The sequence below is a fragment of the Cydia pomonella genome, chromosome 1, assembly GCF_033807575.1.
Source record: "Cydia pomonella isolate Wapato2018A chromosome 1, ilCydPomo1, whole genome shotgun sequence".
NCBI lineage: Eukaryota > Metazoa > Arthropoda > Insecta > Lepidoptera > Tortricidae > Cydia > Cydia pomonella.
The window spans coordinates 20,426,964-20,454,538 of NC_084703.1; the positions used below are offsets into that span (position 1 = coordinate 20,426,964).

At 36.0% G+C, this 27,575-nt stretch overlaps 1 protein-coding gene across 5 annotated transcripts in view; it reads right to left on the minus strand.

Moving 5' to 3' along the window:
• Positions 1–27,575, minus strand: part of LOC133526768 (kalirin) — a 228,163-nt gene that overhangs the window by 110,322 nt on the left and 90,266 nt on the right. For all 5 annotated transcript variants that reach the window (XR_009800775.1, XM_061863506.1, XM_061863515.1 and 2 more), the window contains exons 24-27: positions 26,232–26,492; positions 24,472–24,633; positions 23,150–23,232; positions 22,234–22,321 (exon numbers count right to left, since the gene is read on the minus strand). Coding sequence is in view for 4 of the 5 variants with exons in the window: in XM_061863506.1 (XP_061719490.1) it covers positions 22,234–22,321; positions 23,150–23,232; positions 24,472–24,633; positions 26,232–26,492 (594 nt within the window). In the remaining variant the exon portion in view is untranslated. The remainder of the gene's footprint in view (positions 1–22,233; positions 22,322–23,149; positions 23,233–24,471; positions 24,634–26,231; positions 26,493–27,575) is intronic.

Consider the following 27,575-nt stretch of genomic DNA (forward strand, 5'->3'; position numbering starts at 1 on the left):
ATTGTAAGTTATCCTTAAAAGATAGACATTCAACATCGCAGATTTTTTTGTAGATCCATGAAAAAGAAACAACCCCGCCATACATTGTGTTCTTATAGCTTAAACGGATTAGGCAGCGTTTTCAATTAAAGCTCCTAGACATTGTGATTTTTTCCGACAATTTCGTTATATTTCAACCAATTTACACAAAACCTTAACAAATTATATACCTAAACTTTCCTCAAGAATGACTCTATTGATAGATGAAAGTCGTATGAAAATCCGTTCAGTAGTTTTTAGTTTTGGAGTATGTTTATAAGATGTCGACGCTTATTTTTTATTTCAAAACCATCCCGTTTTCAAATAACAGTTACCAAAATACAGCTTAATTTACTTTTGCGCAACCGTATCTTTACTGGGCTACATAGCATTACCGGAAACAGTGCTACGGTCAATGTCCCGAGAGAAATCACGGTACCTAGGCTTTATCTTTATGGACAGTACAAGTTATACAACATCCTTACTATACTGACATTGTGTCTTGAGCCTAATACATAATAGTAATGTAAATAATATGTATATAATGACTAATTTATAATAATTGAATAATATGTAAGTTGTGACCTGTAAGTTATTATTACCAATAAATAATGTCTATGTTATAAGATGTATTGAATTGACGTTTTCCCCTAGATTTGCGGCTGCTAGGTTGCGTGTAGGTATATAGCGAATAAATGTTATATCCCTTACTTAAAAATGCAATAGTCAAAATCATAGATAGCCGATATTTTAATTAAATTCAAATTTAGAACATCTCTGAGAAACAAGGGAATTTGATTTGACCCTATACTAATATCAGTCGAGATGACGTTTTATTCGAAATGAAATGTCAGTTGCAAACAATTTTGGCGAATCTCGCATGTTACTTGATATCGAACGATATGGTAGTCGACCCCCGACTCTAGTTTGTCTCTGAATAAAAAACTAGGGATGCGTGACATGCGTGAACAAAAGTCTTCATTTACTGCAGTATGTAAGTATAAAATTGTTTCGTTGAAGCTGTACATAATTAGGCATTAAAATGGGTGCGCCAAAGTTCATATAAAATTGCAAACTCGATTATTGAAATCATTATACTTTTTAATTTTAAACAATACTCATTGGAACTTCGAATTTATTATATCCATAATGTCATTCTACATAAATATCTCTAATGGGTCTCTATTGTTTCCCATAAAGTTTTAAGTCATAATGTATTGTTTGTCCGCATTTTCGTTAGTCATAATTTGGTTTTTCTCAGAAACGCGTAACTTTTCAGGATTGCCATAAAACAAACCTAACCTAACCTAACCTATCTATAGGATAATCTAAGGAAATTCCTGAAAAGTTAACGGTTTCAGAGTTATGACTAATGATAATATGACTATCATTACATTATGACTTTCAATAATTATGTCAAACAAAGGGATCCGATCTCTAATACTAAAATTTATGCATATATTATTACTCGAAATATCGATTTCAAGCAATAACATTTTGGATCCTAATTTATGCATACATAAAAATTTATGCATATATTATTACTCGAACTATTGATTTCAAGCAAAAACATTTTGGATCCTAATTTGATGCATTTATGAATATTTGGGTAAATAACAATAGGACTCGCTGTCAAAAAAGAAATACAGTGCCAGAGTCACCATTAGGTACGACGACGAGCGAAGCGAGGAGGAGTGTTAGGTATCTTGCGTTCACAACATACCTGACTCGCTGTCAAAAAAGAAATACAGTGCCAGAGTCACCATTAGGTACGACGACGAGCGAAGCGAGGAGGAGTGTTAGGTATCTTGCGTTCACAACACACCTGACTCGCTGTCAAAAAAGATATACAGTACCAGAGTCACCGTGACGACGTCATAAACATAAATAAAACATGTAATAAAGTGCTCAAAAAAATGTATACTTTCGTATACATTGTATGTTTTAATTTCTTTCGTGCGCCGTACGACAAACGCTCTGCCGTGGAATTATCCATTAGTATAAACAATATGCAATATACAATATGCAACATACAACAAAACTATTTAAAAACAAACCTTTTCTTGTAACGCGTCCGGCTCATGATTATGCTCCGTGTTGGATATACTTTGTAACTTGTGCATGTTTTTTCCTTCATCAAATGTGGTAATTAACCTCGACTTGCAATTGTACTTTTTATTGTTTGAAAGTTCACACACCCAGTACTGTTTGCTGCTCGAACATCGGTTTCTTAAGTACATAAACCCATCGTCGTTCAATTTCAAACCCCCACGGCTTGTTTTAAATGAACTTAAATATTTTTCTTCATTCGGTTTCATGATTCACATAAACACGTATAGGAGAAAACAAACAAAGCTAGTCGTGACGTTTTAGTAGCCTACCGCGCTAAGACTATGTTGGAATTATGTAGTGCATTGCATACCCTCCAATGTAAATCGATCTACAGACCGGGAACTGGCTTTTGTCGCTCAAAAAAAGTGTGTAAGATCTTTGTGTGGTATTAGCATCGAAGAATCCTGTAAGCCTTATTTTCAAAATCTTAAGATCTTGACACTACCTAGTTTATATATTTATGAAATGTGTGTTTTTGTGAAATGTAACTCTCATCTATTCTTAAGCTTTAAAAGTTCAAGATTACGGGGTAAAATATTACATTCCGTTGTACCAAAGACAATGTTATTCCAAAAAAATGTGGTTGTAATGGCCCCAAGAATATTTAATAATATACCTCAGAACATTCAAGTACAATACAATACAATACAATACAATACAAATATACTTTATTGCACACCTCAATACAGAAACAGTACAAATAATACAACACACAATAATATAACAACACAAACACACAATAATATAGCTGTAATAGTATTACAGCTTAACAAGTTTAAAAATGCCTTTTCCTACTCCTCTACTGTTATCTGTCATTTATGCATTCATTAACACGAATATAAGAACATACATAAAAGATTTCAAGAAAAGTCTATTTTGTCTATTCCTCATAAAAGCTCTTGTGCTTTTATAAGCTATAATGTTACTGTGATTAATGGCTACCAACCTAACAAAACCAAAACGAATACAGTTTTAAACTAAGTGCATTGATGCCAACTTACAAAATATTCATTTGGTTGCATAGTAAAAATAATTACTTCATAAGTCAGAAACACGCATGTGACACCCGTAATATAGCAACACCCATAGACTACGAAGACCGCTTAGCGTTGCTTGTTAGTCTCCGTAGGCCACGGTGGCCAAAATTGAGAAAAACTGTCCAAGAAATTAATTTAGCAAGTAGCAAGTACCAGGGCCTCATGAGTTACGAGGAGGTGTCGCCGACCGGCCGGCCGCGGCCCGGGGCGGGCCGGGCGCGTAACAAGGTATGCTCGCGCGTCTTGGCTATATACTTTTGCTGTAATTTGTTTACCTAAATTAAGATTTATTTTTGTTGACTCGTAGGAAAAATATTGTATGCAACGTTGTATAAGTAGGTTAAAAAATTCTCGTGGCGTATTCCTTTACAATGTTCGCCTACGCCTTCGGCTCCGGCTCACATTGTAACTCACGCCACTCGCCTTTTTTGACCCTTCTTATACAACTGTTGCATAAAATACTATAAAACTATTGTTAGTTCAAAAGAGTTACTACTCTATAAAAGAATTTTTATATGATAATGACTTGTAAATATGTACATACATTTATATTCCGACATGCATGCTCTGAAAATTTGTATGCCGTAAGGCCCCACATAGTGAAACTGACTAATCTGTAACATCCTATGTACATACACCTATGTTGGACAAATAAATAATTTTGTATTTTGTATTTTGTAAATCATAATCTCCGTGTACGTTCCGATATACGTTCACTTAAAATAAGTAATATAACTTCTGATCAAACAATTGTATGAAATAAGTTTATAAATAAAGAAATTCATACAAATAACATTATGAGCACCGATACATTCTCAGTAATAACATTATGGGCACCGATACATTCTCAGTAATAACATTATGAGTAAAAAAAACGGAATATGTATCGTTATGAATAATATAGGTAGTAGTATAAAAAACCATAAAAAAAATATATGAGAAACAATTTTCGGAGAAACGATGATTATGACTACAAAGCGGTATCATTAAAAATATTCGATAATAAATTGTATATGAGCCAATATGGACCCCATTAAAATACTCGCGTGTTCCTTTTATGAAACTCATTTCATTCGTTTTAGAAACCAGGCACATAAACTACTATAGAGGACTAGAGGTGCAATCACACCTACTAAAGGTTAAGTTTTACTTCTTTTTTTTATTCCATATATTTTAGACCCATGGTTCAAAAGTTATAGTGGAAGCCGTAGGAGCCCAATTTCAAAGAAAAACCGCAAATCAATGTACAGTTCAGTCATTTTGCACAACCAAATGTTTTACCTACAAAAATTTTCTAAACAAGTTTTCCTTAGGAGGGGAGTGCTGAATAATAATTTTTGTTTTGGATGTGGTTTTTTTTATTTAGTTTTTTAAACCTACCGTGTGTGGTATTAAAAGAAAGGGCTTTTAGAGGCGATTCTATAAATATGCCACATCATTACCGCCATTATCACCGTCATTATCGCCTGAAACACAGGGAATCCTAGTTCAGGCACATGTAAACAATCCCTATTTTCAAATCTTGTGTTTTATATGAATATACCCATGGAATACGTTCATTGAAATAAATTATGTTTATGGTTTTTTTATGTTTGTTTTATTACATTTCGGGCATTTTCTTTAAATTAAAACAAAAATAATGTTCTAAACATGCCAAGTTTGGGCAGTGGCGTAGCATAGGTCACTCGCACCCGGGGCGGATCCCAAATTTGCCGCCCTCTTATTTTTGTCATCCATTATAAAAAATTTGGGCATGGTGTAAAAAGAGTACTTTTATTAGTTTTATTGAATAATTTATTGAATTGAAAAGTGAAATTAACATTTTTTGACATAGAATAGAAGGTAGAATATCACTTAGAAACATTACAGAGAAAACTTAATAGAATAATCTGAATAATGGAGAAATCGCCTACTTCACGAACGCTATTTTACGCACGAGTATCATTCTAAGCTCAACTCCTCAACGACCTCAACTGAACTGAAAGATTAAAATTTAACTTTTCTAGTCTTCCTTTCAGCAAAGTTTTTGATCACACTTTCAATATCGATTGCATCAGTGAGGTCTTGTTCGATCGACAATATAGCTAGATTAGTTAATCTCAGCGTACTCATTGTAGATCGCAAGTAATTTTTGATCAATTTCAGTTTCGAAAAGCTCCTCTCACAACTAGCATTACTGAATCACTAATACGTTATGTTATTACATTGTCTTCTATTACTATGTAATAAGTGCAATAGGCTCGCCAGCTGCCGCCCACCAAAGGAGTAAAGGACTCGTTCCGGGTATCTAACTTTTTGAGCAGTATAGTTGACACGAAACACCGTTTAAATTTTTTTTTTTTAATCTTTTTACTCGCTAACTTTGTGAATATATCCAATGAAACAGTCATCGGTAATCGTTAAATCATTATTTTCTGTAAGCAAAAAATGCTGTCGATTGCCTCCAAGGTGTAATTCGTGTTGCAACAATGTACGCGTAACGCGTATCTTTGATGTTTTTCTACCAGTATCTTTTAGCTCAAAAGGCCGTTTACCAAAATATTATATTAGTATATACTGCCTAGTTTCATACGAGAAGCCGCGAAATCGAAAAATTGGGGCAGCTGCAGCAATTCGCTAATTCGCAAGCTTGTTTTTATATCTTGCTTTTTACTCAAAGTCATGTGAAACGACGGTCTGTCATTGCCGTATTACGGTGAAGTACAAAGAATGCGTAAGGAGACATTTATTTAAAATAACATTGAAACGAAATAAGTTTCCTAAATAATAGTTATTGAGAAACCTTGTGCTTGCATCACCCATGCATAGAACCTGCATAGGTACCCGGATTTGGTAACAAAAAAAATGACGAAAAAAACACTGGAAGAAATTAACTTTTTTTTTATATTAAAAAAAAAATTAAATTAATTTTTTTTTTTTTTACTGACACCTCCGCAGCGCCGCCCCCGGCAAAGTGCCGCCCGGTGCGGACCGCACCCTCCGCCCCCCCCATGCTACGCCACTGAGTTTGGGCTCCTCCAGATATGAGATAGCTGTTTTTTTTTGTACACTATACCACAAATTATACGGGATATCATTAATCAATCATTCAATCATTAAGAAATAAATTTTGAAAATAATTTGTTTTTTCATTCAATATTACAAAGTGGCACAGTTCTACTTCAGTACCTATTTTAAGAGACTGTACTGCAGATAGGGTTGCCATACGACCCGTATATACGGGACTGTCACCGTATTTAAATCCCGTGTCGCGTCCCGTATTTGTTCCATAAATGGATACAACTAATAGAATAATAAAATAATGAATTGTCTCAAACCATCTGTTCTGTCTCTAATCAGTTTAACTGTTGAACTCTGCTTAACACCTATGTGAGTTTAAGGTATGTATTTTTAATTAACAAAAAACATTTCCAAATTCAGCTTGCTATTTAACCAACTTTACGTGTGTCTTTACACTTGACATTTCTATGAGATTACATTAAACACACCTTTTTTCAAATAAAAGAACATTTTTTGAAATCGGATCACATGATAGAAAATTATCCTCGAAAAACCAACATACGTGCATTACATCGCGCAAATTACGCGCTGTACACAATTATACTTAGTAAAGGTACCTCTGATCAAATGTATTTCGCCTTTATATACGAGATAATTCAAAGTTTGTACGGAACCCTCGATGCGCGAGTAAAACGATCTCGCACTTGGCCGGTTTTTTTTACATCTCCCAACTGGACGTGTAGGAGAAGTACCCACATTTTTTTACTACTTTGTTATTAAATAACTGTAATTTAGTCTATATCTATAGAACCTGTAGCATTTATACCACGACTTCCTTGGCAGTGTCAAGCTGACGTATTCGCTAATTTCCGCGTAACTTTATTTCTATACATCTCGCTCGCACTAATATGTAAGTACGAGCGAGATGCATAGAAAGTAAGTTACGCATAGCTACGCTAGAAAATATGTCAGTGTCAAACTTGTGATAGCCGTACTGCACAGAAGTGTTACTTTTGTGTTACGGTACACTAGATTCAACCAGCAGTTTTTGAAAAATCGTAGCGCTTTATTAGAATCACCAAAATTAAAATCACCAATCTAGAGGCCTTTCTCTGGTAAATTCATCGTTTCGCAACCTGTATTCATGACTTTCGCTCGATAGAAAAAAATACGTCTAAAACGCAACTTACACATTTTTAATTTATTTTCACAAAAGCTAAAAATATTAAAATTGCTTTTAAAAATGCGTAATTTCATTTTTGATCGAACTAATCGATTCCTTTTCTGTTGTTTAAAACTTACAAAAAAAATTAAATTCAGAAATATGATATCCGCAACCTCGGGCCCGGGCAGCCATCTCGACCTCCCTAGAGAAGAACCTAAATCCGCGGTGCCAACATAATTGACCTTTGTCACCGAGCAAGACAAGATACAAATCGTCATTCGTATTCATAATAAATAGATGCGAGTAAGTAATAAATATCTTCTTCCAATTCTGTTGTGTACGACGAACAAGGCTTCATCAACTTTAAAGGAGGCATCTCGACTATATTTTTATCTAGGTACCTATGCTGCACGACTGCTGACTTTCGAAAGGTGATCGTTCCCTAATACTTACATCTCTTATATTGAACTTCCGAAGATGCTTTTCTTTTCTTATGTGATTTTTTAGATTTTATTACTGATCTATATAATGACGGTGGCTTAAATCCTAATGAGCCCCTTCTCAGATTTAAGAATTTTAGGTAAATGTCCCCGTCGCGCTGACGGAGGCGGCTCCTAAAATTAATGCGATAAGGACAGTTGCAGCATAGGCGAAAAAAAATCTTGCTTAAAAATCTCAGTAAAGGTTTAGTTCTCGACATTTTCATCCTCCAAAACGTAAAGAAATTTTGGGAACGGAGTAAGAAAGAAATTATCTGTGTCCGACTGTTTTATCCTTCTTCCTCGCGTTGTCCCTTTATTTTGCCACGAGTCATGGGAGCCTGGAGTTCGATTGACAACTAATCCCAAGATTTGGCGTAGGCACTAGTTTTTACGAAAGCGACTGCCATCTGACCTTCCAACCCAGAGGGTAAAACTAGGCCTTGTTGGGATTAGTCCGGTTCCCTCACGATGTTTTCCGTCACCGAAAAGCGACTGGTAAATATCAAATGATATTTCGTACATAAGTTCCGAAAAACTCATTGGTACGAGCCGGGGTTTGAACCCGCGACCTCCGGATTGCAAGTCGCACGCTCTTACCGCTAGGCCACCAGCGCTTCGTTTTACTAATGTTTATTAATTCGCTTATTTTTGCCGATTCAGTTTGCTAGGAGTCTGTTTACGGCGCATTTATTCGGGCGTTTAGCGCTTTTTGAAGTAACCTAGTTCTTATAAAAACAAGAATATCAAAAAAGCAAAACGTATAGATACAGATACTGTTAATATTGAAGTCGTATGAAAAAAAAATCATCTAGGGCCAAAATCCAGAGAGGAAAATGTCGAGAACGTTTGTATGGAAATTACCGCCACGTTTCTTCTTAATGAATAATCCATTTTTCAGCCGGGACTCGACCCTAGGAATATTTATAGATAATAAAATACTATTATAAGTAGTACAACCAAATTCAACCCATGTACTCCTGTCATACTTATTTGTGGTAGAGAGTGCCTAGTGGCATTCAGTCCGCCTGTTGTACTCTTTTTTTATGTGCAATAAAGTTTAAAGTAAATAAATATTTCGTTTCATCATTATGATTTCCAAAACAATGCCCGAAAGATACAGACGAAACATTTTTCTAACAATACCAATGTAGTTATCACAAAACTAACATTTAATGTTTTATTTACTATAAAACATTTTTTGTTATATCTTATATATTATTTTATTATTGAACAACAGTACGTTCACTCAAATACAACGAGAATGCTAAGAAGCTAGCCTAATAATAGGGTTTTATAGTAGCCGCCCTAAAAATTTAACACGACCGAGTCTGTTGTTTGTGTGAGTAAAGTGATTGAAAAATATATATCCATACGAATAATTGTGCCAATTATAAGAGAAAAACCTTCATATTACAAACGAAATACTTTTTTTTTCACTGAAGCAAAGTCAGAACCTACACTTACAATGAAGTACAATACTCATATTCTAATTAAGTTAATAAAATAAAGACACAATTTTTCGTAGCCACGTGTTAATTAAGCAGATGATATGCATTATGTTGAATGAGAACGAACAGTGATTCCATACAAATAAACAGATAAATACAACAATACTGATGAATAGAAAACCATCCGTACGCTTTAAATAATCATTACATGAATAGCGTTACAACAAAATGTAAACGTACAAACAGCGTTTCAACAAATTGTAATGTACTTATAGTAAAACATTAACACAACAAATGATGGTTAATGCAACAACTGCCAAGAGGCGGAGATTAGGCTTACTAAGCTGCTACCGCTCTACATGAAACGTGTTTTAAATGCACCGAAAGTAATAAGTGCAGTCGCAGACGCAGGCGTTCGAGTGCAGGCGGCAATGGACACGCATCGCGTTGCTTTCACCTGTCGATGGCGGTTGCCTTTGAGTAGGCGCGCATGAAAAGATCCAGGAGTGTCGATGGTATGCTGTCGCGATAGAGCCGCATGGGGAACGCTGACCGAGCTTTGCCGAAACCATGGTAAAGATATCTTTCGTCGACTTTTATGTTGTTTAGAATGTGCCAGCCCCGCCGGTGGCGGGGTGGTTCCCATCGCGGGTCACGTGCGCGGCGCGCGGCGGCGCGAACGGCCGGCCGCGGGCGCGCGGGCTAAAAGCGGATGCGACGCCGCCTCCGTCCGATGCGGTACGCGGCGCTTTCGCCACTGACGCCGCGCGCCGCCTGCTCCCGCCTTACTCGCTGAACACCGCGGGCTCGCTCACTACGCAGCCTCCGTATCGAGCTACACTTCCCGAATTTGTTTCACGCTCGCGATGAAGTCTCTGTGGTGTGAAGGACGCGCGCAATCAACTTGCAGGAATACGTTAACGCCGCATTTGTTAAAAAAGCGGTAACGCCTCCATAGCGGCGGGCGGCCACGGACAGTTATTACTTACGAAATAAATTACTTTCAAGGACACGAGGTCATGCAACTGCGTTGCTGTTATAATACCCACGTTTCAATTTAACTACTTAAGTCTAATGCAGTAGCGGTATTAGAAGAGACTCGTTAACACGATAAAGATAAATAATTGCCAAATAGGTTGAAAAATGAGTTTTGACTGTTCTGAGGTAACAAAAACGAAATAATAATAATAAGTCTCATAGCGAAGAGTCTCGACCAACACCTTGAGAGACACTCGTTAGGTAGTTGGCAGAAGCAAAAGGCGGTAGTCCGACGATTCCTTACTCTGCAGCATGTTGAAGTCAGTTAGCAACCATTCTACAATTGCAATTGTAAATATGTTCTTAATAGTTAGTTTGTTACCCTATCGGATTTTTCATTCTTTACACATAAATACTTGTCTTCTTAACAGACAATTAAAAAAAGGTCAAGCTTCACACTGGCATAACTGTACCATCGGTAATCCAAACAACCTCGAACACTTGAAATATCATATCTCAGAATGCGTTCTAAAAAGTTATTCTAATTCAATGAAGTTCATGTAAACAAGAATCCCACCAAAAACATTCTGTAAAAACTAGCCAAGTCTCGATGGAGCTGCTTGTTTATCTCTAAAAAGTAATGAAATCTAGACAAAGTCGTGCCAAGTCTAAGGTTCCTTACTGCGATTTCTTTATTATTATAGTTAATGTTGTGTGACTTGGCTGTTGAAGGGTACACAAGGGTACAAAACCAGGTGCTCCATGATACCATTGCACCAATCTGTCGCCTACTTACTTTTTATTACCTATTTTATTTTTTATTTTTTTTATTTGTAGTTTTACATGTATGTAAAATGTATAATTGTTGGTGCAATAAAGAATATTTACTTACTTACTTACTTACTTTTTAGAGATAAACAAGCAGCTCCATCGAGACTTGGCTAATTTTTTACAGAATGTTTTTGGTGGGATTTCACTTCTTTTTGTAGAAACGTGGGTTTATTGATTTATTTTATTAGATTTTCTTATTTGACACAGTTTTTTTTCTTGTTAGGAGTAGTCTTTTTTATTATTATTTTGTTTTGTAATCAGGGTCACCAGGTACTCCAGATCTTTGATTATCCTAGTTTTTATAGTTTTCCCTTAATGCGGCCATTAAACCCTAACTCTGTACCAAATTTCAGCTCTCTGAGTTTATGGGAAGTACTAGTTCTATTTTGATGATCATGAGTGAGTGAGTGAGTGAGTGTCATAAATGCGAAACTTTGCTTTCGCTTAACTTCGGAACTAAATGACCTACAGACTTGAAATTTTGGATTTTAAGTATGTGATTATAGCTTACTGGATGACGAGAATTTCTGCGTTCTGGTCTTATCCAGAGCTTCTCAAATAGGGGCCTGAAAATGCGGCGAAATGGTTCCAGTAAAGGATGGTACGGCAGTGTTTGCTTCGCGCTCGACTTGGCGGGGGCACTGCCGTGCCCCCAGATAAGTGCACTAGTAAACAACTATCTATGTAGCAAGGGAATGAACTCCGCACAGAGTACTCTGCAAGCGTGAAGCGGACGAGATTGCGGGCGCTCGTTAATTAAGACTTCAATCTGCAGTGTATAATCAACCGGCGACCAACTAGCCTTTGATCGATCTAGTTAGCAAGAAGGAAATATGCTAATGTTCCTAAGCTTTTCGGGTTTTGCGTACTTATTGTATAGAAATTAGGAAAATGAAATGAAAAAAAAGCGGAACCCTTATCGGATCACTCGTGTATCTGTTGATACGTTTGTGTCAGCTAATTTACTCCAATGGCCCAGTCTCTCAGGCCAGTCGTCCAATTGTCCATTTTGGATTTTCGGATAGTAGTAATCTCTCAAAAAGTAAATCAAAAGTATATAATTCACTTACTTCAAAAACTATGTGCCACATGTTGTTTTGTTACTGTTTTATTTCTTTTCGTTACATGTATGGAATAGACAAAGCCTATTTTTTACATTAAACTAAGTAGCGGCTCCCACAATACCCTACGCTCTAAATATTATTGAAATATACCCCATTGGTTACTCATTGTCAGGGAAATAGCTTTGACATTAAAATTATCTTAAAGATATGGGCATCGGCAAACATTTAAGCAAAGTTAAGTTCACCGTTACCGAGAATAACAAAATAACTCTGTAAATATGGATTGGGATTATTGCATAATGTAATGGGATTTATGGTGTGGAATCATACGTCACTTAAAATGAAAATTTGTGGCAAGGTAACTATTATTTTGAGAACACCATGATCTAACGTACGAAAATGTGAAATATATCGAGCATACGAAGCTTCCTAATAAAGTTTCCCTATGGAAGATAAAATTGGAACAAAAAATGACAACATTTTTGTTTTCGCTAGTGACTCCAATGAATGTAGTAGTTTTGGCCGAATACCCGAATACCGAATACTCCGCCTACTCTCGGCCGAAGCGCCGAAAATTCGACGGCGGCCGAATACTCGGTAAAATATTTGTACTATTTTAATTCACATTTGTTATGAATACCAATAGAGTATTCGAGTGTATTTAAAATAAATTATTTCACGCCATGCATGAAATAAAGCACCAGATAATTATTAGAAAAACATTGATAACAGTTTTTTTAAACACAAGTTCCATTTAATAAATAGGATATAGGAATATATATTATATCAGATGATCTGGTGGGCACTGAAGGTGAAGAACGTGCCACAAGTCTACATTGACATTATCCGAGACATGTACCGCAATTCTGTTTCTTTAGTAAGAACCGGAGGTGGTTTGGCGACACAAAACCCTTCCCGATCACAGTGGGTGTTCAGCAAGGCTCCGCTCTAAGCCCATTTTTGTTTAGTGTGGTGCTTGACGCCGTCACGGAGGAGATACAAGACCCATCGCCGTGGTTGCTCATGTATGCAGACGACATCGCACTGACAGACGAGGACAAACAGGTATTAGAGCGAAAGGTGAACCACTGGAAAGGCTTGCTAGAAAATGGAGGTCTGAAGCTAAATGTCGCGAAGACCGAATACATGGCCTGCGGAAGTACGGATTCCACTCCCATCAATATAGGGAACGAACCTGCCGTGAAAACGGACAAGTTTAAGTACCTGGGATCAGTACTGCATGAGTCCGGGACCATGGATCACGACATCCGCGCCCAAATCAACGCGGCTTGGTCTAAATGGCGGGAGGTCACAGGAGTCATCTGCGATCGCAGAATACCAATTAGACTCAAAGGGCTAGTGAACGAGTGCATTATCCATCCAGTCCTACTTTATGGCGCCGAGACGGGCGAGACGTGGCCGGTTCTTGGAATGCACGTTCAGGAGCTTCGCGTTACATAGATGAAGGTGCTGCGGTGGATGTATGGCGTTACGCGCGCTGACCGCATCCGCAACGAGTATCACCGTGGCAGCCTCGCTGACCGTGACGTAGCTCCAAGAATGTCGCCTCCGGTGGTTCGGTCGGGTTTGTCGCAGGCCAGCTGACTACATAGGAAACATATGCCTGCACCTAGCCCTTGACGGCCCCCGACCGCACGGCAGACCAAAAAAACGATGGCTCGATGTCGTGAAAGCGGATATGAGCGTAAACTGAATGACACGAGAGGACGTCCAGGATCGCGCTAAGTGGAGAAAAGCAAGCAGGAAAGCGGACCCGAATATAAATAATAATAAAAGTGCGAGTCGGACTCGCCCATGAAGGGTTCCGTACCATTTATGACGTATAAAAAAAAACTACTAACTAGATCTCGTTCAAACCAATTTTCGGTGGAAGTTTGTATGGTAATGTATATCATATATTTTTTTTAGATTTTTCGTTCTGTTATTTTAGAAGTTACAGGGGAGGGGACACTTTTTTTTCACTTTGGAAGTGTCTCTCGCGCAAACTATACAGTTTAGAAAAAAAATATATTAGAAACCTAAATATTTAAAAAATAATATTAGAAACCTAAGATTTTTTTTTTTAATTTTATTCCGTATTAAAAAAAACTACTTACTAGATCTCGTTCAAACCAATTTTCGGTGGAAGTTTGCATGGCAATGTATATCATATATTTTTTTTAGATTTTTCATTCTGTTATTTTAGAAGTTACGGGGGGGGGGGGGGACACATTTTACCACTTTGGAAGTGTCTCTCGCGCAAACTATTGAGTTTAGAAAAAAATGATATTAGAAACCTCAATATCATTTTTAAAGACCTATCCTATTTTAGATACCCCACACGTATGGGTTTGATGAAAAAAGATTTTTTGAGTTTCAGTTCTAAGTATGGGGAACCCCCAAAATTTATTGTTTTTTTTTTCTATTTTTGTGTAAAAATCCTTATGCGGTTCATAGAATACATCTACTTACCAAGTTTGAACAGTATAGCTCTTATAGTTTCGGAAAAAAGTGGCGGTGACATAATCGGACAGACAGACGGACATGACGAATCTATAAGGGTTCCGTTTTTTGCCATTTGGCTACAGAACCCTAAAAATGGCTATAAGTATGCTTAAAAGAGTTGAGAAGTACCCTCAATTCATCATGAAATCCATCATCAGAACTCATTGACAAACATGCGAAGAGAACAAATCGCCAGACGTGAACTATGCGCCGTTGAAGAGTTCCTTTCTGTTCAACATCAGCAGTTCTACGTACTCCATCAAATGTCACTTTTTTAAATGTAAATGCTTGATTTGTTAAAGAAAATACAAAAATCACTATATGTATAACTCAATAATCACTGTATGTAATTTTAAGGGTATTTTAGTTTTAATTTAGTTTGCTATTTAGTTTTAATTTAGTTTTTTTGCACCTCCTAATTAGTTAATTTAAGTTTCATTTCTCCACTACCTAAAGGTTATCTGGAAGAGATCGCTCTGTAGCGATAAGGCCGACTGTTGTTTACCTCTATCTTCATGTATTATATGTGTTTCCATGTACATTTTTTCAGAGGTTGTGCTATAAAGAGGATTTGTATTGTATTGTATATGTATGCCTTTCGTATTTGAAGAGTTCCCTCGATTCCTCATAGATCCCATCATCAGAACTGAGTTTTGACAAAAACGGGACTAATATGTATATATATAAAATCGGTCAAAAAAATAATTTTCAAAATCGGTACGGAGTTATGGAGTAACAAACATTTAAAAAAAACAACCGAATAGAGAACCTCTTACTTTTAAAATCTTGAAGTCGGTTAAAAATGAAAAATTAAAACCAGCGCCCGCCATTATCAGTATTTTCACTTAAAATTTAGTAGTGTCAAAATAATTCATCTTAAATTGCAACTGTGAGAGTGCTTTTGTATTAAATTGTGTTTGTGTTGTTGTGATTCATTTTTGCAATGTACATCATCGCTAAACGTAATTTATAATGCTGAATTAACAATTGCATTCAAATTCAAGGAAAAAATTGTAACTGTAAGATGTAATACTCGCGCAACCAATATTTGTTTTATTGTGATTTTTACGCAAATGTATTAAAAAACGTAATAAAAAGTTCGTTCAATGTACGTGTGCAAGTGTCATTATTTACTTGTCCCGTGTTTTTTATTCGCCTACGGCTCATAAAAGACATCTCGGGACTCGCAAATAAGGACACTCTTTGCACAATTGCATTGAAATGTACTACTTCTCAAACTTGCAATGAAATGTTGACATGTACTTGTAAAGCAACCCTCTTTTGTTTTTAAACGTTAAATGATGTTTATGATTAAATATATTAAACATAAATAATATATTAAATCATAAACATCAGTATTTTAAAAGTAAAACTCATTTATCCCCACTTGACCCGTATGAATCGTTGACATAATTTAAAAAAAAGCAATAACTCCCTAGGATTTGTAGTTTTTTTACAATCCATAACTCCCGCGGGAACAATATAGGCTTTTGTCTTTTAGTACACCTACATGATATAAGATCTTTTTCGAGCCAGCGTGATGAAATAGTAGTTTATGTGACTGCTACATTAAATAAAATACGAGTGTGGGTTTTAGAAACGAACGAAGTGAATTTATAAAAAGGACCACATGGGTGTTTTAATGACTACTTATGTACTATTACATACACTATTTTATCTACGTAGATATTATAAACTTACTATGATATAATTACTAACCTCATATTACAGCCAACCGGTATCGTTGCTTTGTTGGCGGAACTCGGGGATAGGATGTGGCGTCTCCGATTTATCTTTATCGCTCATTTTACACGAAACTTTTGCTATAGTTTGTTAAATACAACAAAATAAATTAATTTTATACTTTAAACTAATTAAAAGATAAACTAAATAATTTTTTAACAAGCAGAAACGTCTGCGAACGATGCTATTAAGCTTAGAATAAATTTAAAAGTGCAAAAATTACTGTCTTGGGTAAATTTATTCTAAGCTTAAGAGATAAACTGCCATATAAATACATGTAAATGAAAACTTTATCACGCATGTCACGCATCCGTTTTTGTTTTTTTTTTTTAATTCAGACAAATTAGAGTCGGGGGGCAATTTCCGTATAGTTCGATACAAACTAACATGCGAGATTTGTCATAATTGTATGCAATTGAATTTTAATTTCGAGTAAAACGTCATGTGGACTGAAATTAGAATAGAGGTAAAAACGAACTGCTTTTTAGGGTTCCGTAGTCAACTAGGAACCCTTATAGTTTCGCCATGTCCGTCTGTCTGTCTGTCTGTCTGTCTGTCCGAGGCTTTGCTCCGTGGTCGTTAGTGCTAGAAAGCTGAAATGGCATGGATATATAAATCAATAAAGCCGACAAAGTCGTACAATAAAATCTAAAAATTTATTTTTTTTGAGGGTACCTCCCCTACACGTAAAGTGGGGGTGATTTTTTCTTTTTTGCTTCAACCCTACTGTGTGGGGTATTGTTGGAAAGGTTTTTCAAAACTAATAGGGGTCTTCAACAAACATTTTTTGATAAAGTGAATATATTCGGAGATAATCGCTCCGAAAGAAAAAAAAAATTGTGTCCCCCCCACCCCTCTAACTTTTAAACCATAGGTCCAAAAAATATGAAAAAATCGTGGAAGTAGAGCTTAAGAAAGACATTAAATGAAAATTATAGCGGACATGATCAGTTTAGCTGTTTTTGAGCTATCGCAAAAAGTTTTCCCTTCATAGTAAAAAGACTTTAATTAGGTACTGATTATGCAAATTTGCCTATTTGTTTAACTCGGGTGAAAGGTACCGTTTCATCCCTTGGTTAACAATTTACTATACTTTAAGCTCCAGTTTAGCTTATTGTGACGGAAGAGTAACTACGGAACCCTACACTGAGCGTGGCCCGACATGCTCTTGGCCGGTTTTATTTTTAGTATGTTCGAAATGTTTAAGTATGTCATTACCAAATCAAGCAATAAGAGTATGTGCGGAAAGAGAAGAGTCGTGGAATGTATGGGGCCCAATACATTCCACGACTCTTCTCTTTCCGAACAGACTCTACAACATTTTCACATAAAAGAAATTTGTTGTAATATGTAAATGTAACAAAACAGTTTATCTTAATGTTGGCCATTATTTACGGATTTTGAAGGCATCATAGAGGATTTATGATATTTGTATAGATAAAATTTATTTACATGTTAGCTATCCCCAAGCAATCAAGAATACGCCCTACGTCATAGTACATTACGATAAAAGTGCGAATAAATAATAAATAAATAAATAGTTTTCGGAGATCCAGGCGAGGTGCATCTTCAATGAAATGAGATGAAATGAAAATGAATTAAATGAAAAATCTTTATTTTCAGGCAACTACGGGCCCATAGATAAATACCATAAAACTAGCATACATATTATAATATGTTAACGACACCAATCATGGGACATTTAAGAGAAAATTTGGAGTATTTTTGATATTTCACCAACATCTGTTAAACTTCTACCGCTTTATGCTTTTACTGGTGCCTGTTCCATTATAGGGGTGTTTACTATAAATCTTAAAAACTAAAACAAACACTATGGCTGCGATGCATTGCGCAACCCCGCTGTGTCAGGGACTTCAGGGAGCCGGCCTGCCTGGAATGCTTGTCCTGCCTCACTTAATAGTAGATTGTTAACAAAGGGTGGAAAGTTAACCATATCACCCGAGATAGAGATAGAGCGCCAATAGTTCGAAGGAAAGATGGTTACTTTTACCGGAGTTAAACACTCTACTTTTCATTTCGATTATGAAGAAAGTCAAACACAAGAAATGTAGGTTGTTATGGCTGAAATTTGCGCCATTTACATTTTGATCGGAAAAAAAATCTAAAACCATATACAATCCGATCTTTACTTAGGATCTGTTTGAAACGGCCTTAATGTATACGCGCCTAAAAAAAGTGAAACTGAATGAATGAATGTAATGTAATGATAATATTTTAAATATTAATCGTCATTTATATTGATTTATTAACAAATATTTATGTTTATTTCATACATTTAAATATTAAATACTAGTAGTATAATTTTCAATTATGCAATGCAATTAACATTTAATTTCGGTAATACTGCAAGCCTTATTGAGCTTACTGTAGGACTTAGTCAATTTGTGTAATAATGTTCTATAATATTTATTTATTTATTTTATTTATTTATACTTGGTCTGAAAATGCGAAATCTGATATGAGAGCTTTTCACTTAACAATATGGCATATAAGGCTGTTAGCCGTTGCTCGAGGTACAAATTAACAAAGCCTATGAAAGGCGAACTTTCCGAATAGGAGAGATGAAAACTCATTTACCCCAAGTCGAACCGTTTCGTAGGAAGAACACGAACTACCCAATGTAGGTAAATTCCTTTCATGGATTTTTTTCGCAGTTTTGCCTTCCATTCAAAAGAACTGAATAACTCCACGAATTCCAATTTTTTTCCATTTTGCCGCGTAACTCAGACCACTTTTGTTTGAACTACTATTGTACTATGGGTACTAGGCGACGATATACATACGTATATAGATAAATACATACTTATATACATAGAAAACAGGCTCAGGAACGAATATCTGTGTTAATTACATAAATAAATGCCCATACCGCGATTCGGACCCAGGACCATCGGCTTCAAAGGCAGGGTGACATACCGGACGGATTATAGCAAAACATGTGTAGAATCAGTGATAAAGATATTTCGGAGACACTACCTCATATCTGCGAGTTCCGCGAGAGAGCAATGTTGCCCCAATGCCGGCCGTAACATACGATTAGTAAATACATCATAGAGAGCATTATATGTATGTAGATACAAGAGTGTATGTAACTGTTGATAATAGAACGCAAGGGCTCTAATCTGTACATAACACGTAACAATGACACCCTTAAATTCGAAATTTTGGTTTCGATTAAGGTGGATGTGTTCGTGCACATTTTATTGTATTATATCGATTGTCTGCACTCAAATCCTTGATATTTGGGTAACTTGTTCCTGGCTGTCTTCGCTAATGCAAAATAGATACAAAAAAATGTAACCTTAATAAACTCATTTGAAAAATTATAAAATTTTGTTCCAACGTTGCGTGAGTGATCTATAAATTATATAATATTTGAGTGAAAAGAAATGGCGACTTCAAATAACACTCAGTGATTTTGAGGTCATTTGCAATCGCCATTTCTCTTTACTCGGATATTAAACAAAAAAATTAAACAGAAAACTATAAAATATGTCAACAACTTCAACACGAGGTGAGTGACTGGTAGAGAATGCCATTTGGCCTGAAGTCCGCCATTTCTACATTGTTGTATATATTTTGTGGAATAATGTTTAAATAAATATACGTATTTATATGAACTGATAAAACCTTTTTCTACTCGTCGACTTTAATGGTTGAATTAAGACTTCGTGTACCAAACTATCATTGCATACTTTTCACTATGGGCTCCCGACTCAACGTTAATGACTTCATAACGAAAAGCTTCTGATCTTCTATAATGAATTTAACCAATCACGTGTCGTTGCGGTCAAGAAGACAACCACACAAAAAAAAACAGTAAAAAGAAGCTCGGTGATGTACTCGTATTTTGCCCTATCCTTTTATCTACTGAGATATTTACCTTATTTTGATTAATTATTGAGGTTGTATAGTATAAATAATAAAAAGTATTGTATAAAATAGTGACGATATTTAGGAAACTTTAAAAATTTGCAAAAATTTGTACAAAATTTGTTACAAATTATTAAACTTCATTTTAAACCTATGTTCGTGAATTTTACAAGCTTTTATTTAAGAGGCCGTTATCGATTTTAGCCGCAAAAATGTCAAATTGATAGATTTTTTTTAACTATTACAAATAACAAGTACTGGTTTCTATTAGCACGTCTTATTCTCTGAAGCTACTGCACCTTAAATATTTATAAGTTTTTCCAAGCTCGAAAAGGTAGGCTTAGGCTGACATATGTCTAAAAGCAATTATAGGGTTGTGATAATGCAAATTAGAACAGATTTTTTACGATTCATTAAATCAACAAAGGCCATATAATTGATTATATTAGTGATTACAAGTAAACATACCTTCACTCATACAATTGGACTCGCCTGAAACGATTGGACATGAGCGGAATCTATTTGGTCGATAAGTAGAGTCAAATTCTATTTCAATTAATAATATGTCAAAATCTAGTTTCATATTACATAATGAAACACAACGATATTCAAAATTATGTTTTTATTTTTATAACATAAGGGGTGTACCGAAAAAAAACTGTAAACTATAAATAAATAAAAAAACAGGCGATTGAGAACAAACTAAGGTTTTTAGAATAACGACAATAAAAAGCGACTTTTAATTTAGATAATTGGCAGTTTTTTATTTATTATTTTTTCTATAGGAGTGATAGGCAGCTTTTCCTAGCACATTCAGTGGCTGCTTTTATCAGACCCGTTTTTCATATTTGCCTGCGTAAGCCCATCACCTGCTGGAATTGTTAATGTTTTTTGGCTGTTTTATTCTTCACATTTAATACACTTTTGATCTGAACCCAATAATAGTCGAGAGAACGGCACTGCAGGACGTTTGGAGCTCTTATTCTATTCTATGTCAACTACCAAATGCGAATTTTGTACGAAGGAAATCGTGGCCTAGAATTAAGTAACACCCTTTTGGACCCGGGTACGTCCTTAAACTACGTCCATAAGAGAGGTATGGGCATTGTGAATGTCATCTCGCTTTGTGTGGTAGGGCACAGCCAGTGGATGTCATTCCAGATCTAGAGCAGAGCCCAACTGGGGAAGTACCTCCACCTTACAGAAAACAGCAGCCAAATAACACTAGACCCTACTCATAGTGTTGTGTTTCTGCCGGTGAGTAAGGTTGCCAGAGCTCAACGAGGGGGGGGGGCGGGTTTAGGGTCGGCAACGCGCATGTAACTCCTCTGGAGTTGCAGGCGTACATAGGCTACGGACACTGCTTACCATCAGGCGGGCCATATGATTGTTTGCCACCGACGTAGTATAAAAAAATAACTTTAGCTATCCTGACCTTCGTACGAAGAACTGAACTGACTTTCATCGTAATGCGTTGCATTTTAGCCGCATATCTACCCCAGTTTTTACTATAATTATGACAGGTATGCTTCGTTTTCGCAATTTCTATTAGCAATCTTTGTGATGGGCCCAGGGTCAGACAACATACTAAATTAGTTATTTATTATGAAATGCACGAAACTTCGTGGTAATTTTAAGTGTTTCGAAATCAGGCATGTAGGATGTTGCAATTTTTTTTGCTATTTGGAAAATACCTATTTTCAGAGATCTCTTCTCTTTACCGGTGTAAAGTCGAACAGCGTAAAACCAGAATTATTTATATTGCAATATATAATAAGACTTTTAAGCGCGGTAAGAAAGTCGTAGTCATCTTGCTTAGAAACAAAATTACAGCGTGTTGAAATTTGAAATTGTAATTTACGTTTTTTTTTTGCTGATTTGTGTCCATTATAATGAGATATTCTAAGCTACGAAGATATGTATTTTTTGTCCTACAATAATACTTGAACAGCTTACCTTGTCCGAATCCGTGGTATTACCACTGCCAAATGAAGCCAGAGAATTCCGGTCTAAGGTCTCATCCAGTAATGTATCTTCCAGGTCTCTGAAAACATTAAAACTCATTTTAAAAAGTTCGACAAACTCTTTACTAATATATATTTTGTGATTTATACTTAATGTATCTAAGATACTGAACTTTCGTATGCACACTCAAACATATCGATGTTTAAGTAAAAACTGGTACCATTTATTAGACTCTCCCCTAAGAATTGTAAATTAAAATGGATGCTGACTATTTATAATTTATGCACTACTGTACAGTCGACGTCAAAGATATGTATAAACTTTTGCACCTCACTCCTCTGTGTTAAGGCGAAAAATGTAAACATATCTTTGACGTCGACTGTAATGTGCAAGTAACCCCTCTCCACTATTCAATAACTATATCGATATCAACCTATAATCAATATCACCTAGTATAAAATCATATTCTTTCACCTGTTAGTGTTTGATCCTTTCGCATTTTCTCAAAGGTTAGCTGGAAGAGATCCCTTTTAGGGATAAGTTCGCCTTTGTACGTAACATTTCTTTTTGTTTTGTTTTGTCTGTTTTATGTTAACATACATACACAAAAGTATATAATCTTGGGGCAGGTTCTAGGAAATTGGTAAGTTATAAGACAAGCCTATAATTAATGGAATTAAAATGAGACTTCCGTTCTTAATTTCCCTCACTAGCTAGGTCAATATGAAAATAATGATTACAAACTGCGAAACATAGTGTTGCAAGCGCGTTGTTAAGATGCGTCGGAAATAGATTATATATTTCCCTAAATTCCCAGGCGGAGTAATGTACTACACAAACTAATATGATCAAGGATGTTATAATGTAATGTTTTGTAATTAAGGTAATAAATGGTAAGTGAACTAACCTGCTAGACCGCTGCGAGCTCGTAGGGCGCACTCGCGCGGGACTGCGGGGCGGCTGCTGCAGTACTCCACTGAAGTAAGTTTCCTACAACAAACACACAATGTCTTCATACAAACCGAACATTTACTCATTGTGTAACATGTGTAAAGTAAAAAAAAAATATGAACCCGTTGACAGCTAAAGAAGATGAAACTGTACGGCTTCATACTTTGTGTGGTAGCTGAACTGTCGACCTCAACTTTTTACAACCAGCGTTACCGAATAATGTACCGAGTCGTACAGCTTCATCTACATAGCTATCAAATTCGAAGCACGAATTTGACGAATTTGAATCACAATATCCAATTGAAGTCCTGAATAAGCTACTTGCCACTTACCTGACGAATAAAGTCATCGTTGGCGTTTCACAATCATCAAATGCTTAACTGGTAGATAAAATGCTAAGTTTTATCTGGCAGTTAATTTATTTATTAATTAGATATCCAATACTTTACTCTGACTTTGTGAAACAGACCCTAACCCCTTATTCATAAACATCTACTAAAGTTGACAAGCCGCTAGTAATCGTTTGTCCCTTTCCATCATACCAAGACGTTGGAAAGGGGCAGACGATTATTAGCGGCTTGTCAACTTTAGTAGACGTTTATGAATAAGGGGGGTAGTCTTTACACACAATCAATGATATTTCGATACTAACTAATTTTATACATATCTTATGAAATGTATGTGACATGTTCCAACTACATCGTTTGTTAATTAATAATTAAGGACAAAATACACAACATTGATTAAACCAGTGCTTTAGATAAGTTACACAAACCTGTTAATTGGCATGCTCATAAGCGTCACTAAATAACTTTATACTTATTTGTTGGACCATTAGAACAATATCGAAGTAGAGAGCATATGCAATCATTTAAATATTTAACTTCTTTTGTACCATGTCTGCCTTAACAGATTAAGATTTCGTTTTGGAAGTTCTTATTTTATACCATGTCTGCCTTAGCAGATTAGATTTCGTTTTGGAAGTTCTTATTTTATACCATGTCTGCCTTAGCAGATTAGACTTCGTTTTGGAAGTTCTTATTTTGTACCATGTCTGCCTTAACAGATAAGATTTCGATTTGGTAGTTCTTATTTTAAACCATGTCTGCCTTAACAGATTAGATTTCGATTTGGTAGTTCTTATTTTAAACCATGTCTGCCTTAACAGATTAGATTTCGTTTTGAAAGTTCTTATTTTACTCAATTTTGTATGCATTTTGACAAACTTATTAGGACCAATTGGCAAACATGTCCAAAAAGATAATTCTTTAGCATTACCTGTATAACCTCCCTAAGACGGCGCACCCACGTCTGCTTTACTTCTAGCGAAGTAGCTTTGAGAACAATGCGACAGTCGCTAGCCATGGGCTCCCGCCCGGTCCATACCGAGAACTTGCACTCGTCTCCTTCAATGTGTTCCGTCACTCCCAGTTCAGAAGTCTAAAATTAGAAAACGCACTGCAATATTAATCATATTTCGATGTCAAACCATGAATCCATTTCCAGGCCTCATCAAATTGTGAGTTGTTTAAAAAAACATAACATTTTTATAATATTTGCGTTTTCGAACCATAATATTAATTAGTTAGGTTGGTACTATTGACACATAATCAGTGGCGTAGCATAGGTCACTCGCACCCGGGGCGGATCCCAAATTTGCCGCCCTCTTATTTTTGTCATCCATTATAAAAAATTTGGGCATGGTGTAAAAAGAGTACTTTTATTAGTTTTATTGAATAATTTATTGAATTGAAAAGTGAAATTAACATTTTTTGACATAGAATAGAAGGTAGAATATCACTTAGAAACATTACAGAGAAAACTTAATAGAATAATCTGAATAATGGAGAAATCGCCTACTTCACGAACGCTATTTTACGCACGAGTATCATTCTAAGCTCAACTCCTCAACGACCTCAACTGAACTGAAAGATTAAAATTTAACTTTTCTAGTCTTCCTTTCAGCAAAGTTTTTGATCACACTTTCAATATCGATTGCATCAGTGAGGTCTTGTTCGATCGACAATATAGCTAGATTAGTTAATCTCAGCGTACTCATTGTAGATCGCAAGTAATTTTTGATCAATTTCAGTTTCGAAAAGCTCCTCTCACAACTAGCATTACTGAATCACTAATACGTTATGTTATTACATTGTCTTCTATTACTATGTAATAAGTGCAATAGGCTCGCCAGCTGCCGCCCACCAAAGGAGTAAAGGACTCGTTCCGGGTATCTAACTTTTTGAGCAGTATAGTTGACACGAAACACCGTTTAAATTTTTTTTTTTTAATCTTTTTACTCGCTAACTTTGTGAATATATCCAATGAAACAGTCATCGGTAATCGTTAAATCATTATTTTCTGTAAGCAAAAAATGCTGTCGATTGCCTCCAAGGTGTAATTCGTGTTGCAACAATGTACGCGTAACGCGTATCTTTGATGTTTTTCTACCAGTATCTTTTAGCTCAAAAGGCCGTTTACCAAAATATTATATTAGTATATACTGCCTAGTTTCATACGAGAAGCCGCGAAATCGAAAAATTGGGGCAGCTGCAGCAATTCGCTAATTCGCAAGCTTGTTTTTATATCTTGCTTTTTACTCAAAGTCATGTGAAACGACGGTCTGTCATTGCCGTATTACGGTGAAGTACAAAGAATGCGTAAGGAGACATTTATTTAAAATAACATTGAAACGAAATAAGTTTCCTAAATAATAGTTATTGAGAAACCTTGTGCTTGCATCACCCATGCATAGAACCTGCATAGGTACCCGGATTTGGTAACAAAAAAAATGACGAAAAAAACACTGGAAGAAATTAACTTTTTTTTTATATTAAAAAAAAAATTAAATTAATTTTTTTTTTTTTTACTGACACCTCCGCAGCGCCGCCCCCGGCAAAGTGCCGCCCGGTGCGGACCGCACCCTCCGCCCCCCCCATGCTACGCCACTGCACATAATATGTGTTTATCATTGTTATATACATCGTATAATATTGTGCCTGGAAAAGGATTAATGTTTCTCAACAAATATAACTTACCATAAATTTAGTTTTATAAATATATTTGGCTTTGCCATGAGAGTCTTTGACTTCCTTAGCTAGTAGAAGGTGTAGATCGAAGAGAAATACCCTCCTCTCACGACCTTTTTTGATGATTTGACGTAGATCCCACACATGGAAGGAGTCCTGAAGAACAACTTCGCCTAGGCTATCTGTCGGAACGTCGCAACCTTCTAATAATGAGAGGTGCATCGCGTCGTTAGCCTTTTTAGGCACGGACAGCATGACTTCCAAACCGTCCTGTGAACAACAATATCATGTAAACCAACAATTAATACATTTTTCACGCCACTGTTCGGAAATGAGGCAATAGATGGTCTAATACCAAGCTGGAAAGTAGGCAATAGCTGTAGCACCTGAACCACCACTACTACAATGTTTCATTGCTATCATCATCTGTCATTGGTGATCATTGATATCATGTATGGTGATGGTAAAAGGTCTTTTTTTTGGCGCATTTTTTTCCTTCAAAAACAAAATTAGATTCTTTATAAGAACAATCACTTGTTAAAAAACAGAAACGTCAAAACCATTCAGTTCACGCTTACTTCTGTAGCTGTTTTTTTTTTAGCTAAAACGCTTCTAAGTTTAGAGTCGGTTTGAAGCAAACAGAAAAACGCCTCTTAAAAGTGATAAATATCTTATTTCCTCGCAGTAGTCGTGAAAAGCACTGTGTAATGCCTCGGCCGGAAACGCTAAAGATGGTCTCGTATTATTTGAGGGCCTCCACTAACGTGTCGGCTCTCTAACTCACTCGTCCATCTTCCACAATGTACTATTAAGGTTCCACAAAATATATAAGGAAGTCTTGTTCACGAAAAGGGCTACTGGTAAATAATTCAGTTTTTTATAATGAACTTACTCTCATTTATTAACAAGGAACGACAGCGCGTTTTATATTTTGTGGCATTTTAGATACATGTATTAAATGTTTTTGGTCTATTTTCAGAATAATAATTGTATTTAGTCGTGGCTTGGATTGAGAATATTGGATATAAAAATTAAAAAGTTAGCAATGCAGTTAGAAGTACTTGGAACTGCCATTTCACCATGTCATTTTTTTTTTTCTGAGCACAGATACGTACGTATATGCTTGAAAAAAATACCCCGCCTTAGGAAGTCGGGTAAAAACCTTACAACTAACAGTTTACATTCTTGCCAAGATGTGCATGCATACCTACGTCATTAGGCAGGTATAATGTCGTTTGTCCCGGAATATTGCGCCTTCAGGCGGGCTACACAGTGGTCGTGTTCGGTTGCAGCGTCAGTGTGATAACCGCCTTAAGAATCTTAGAACTCTCCAAGCCTTGCACAACCCATTTC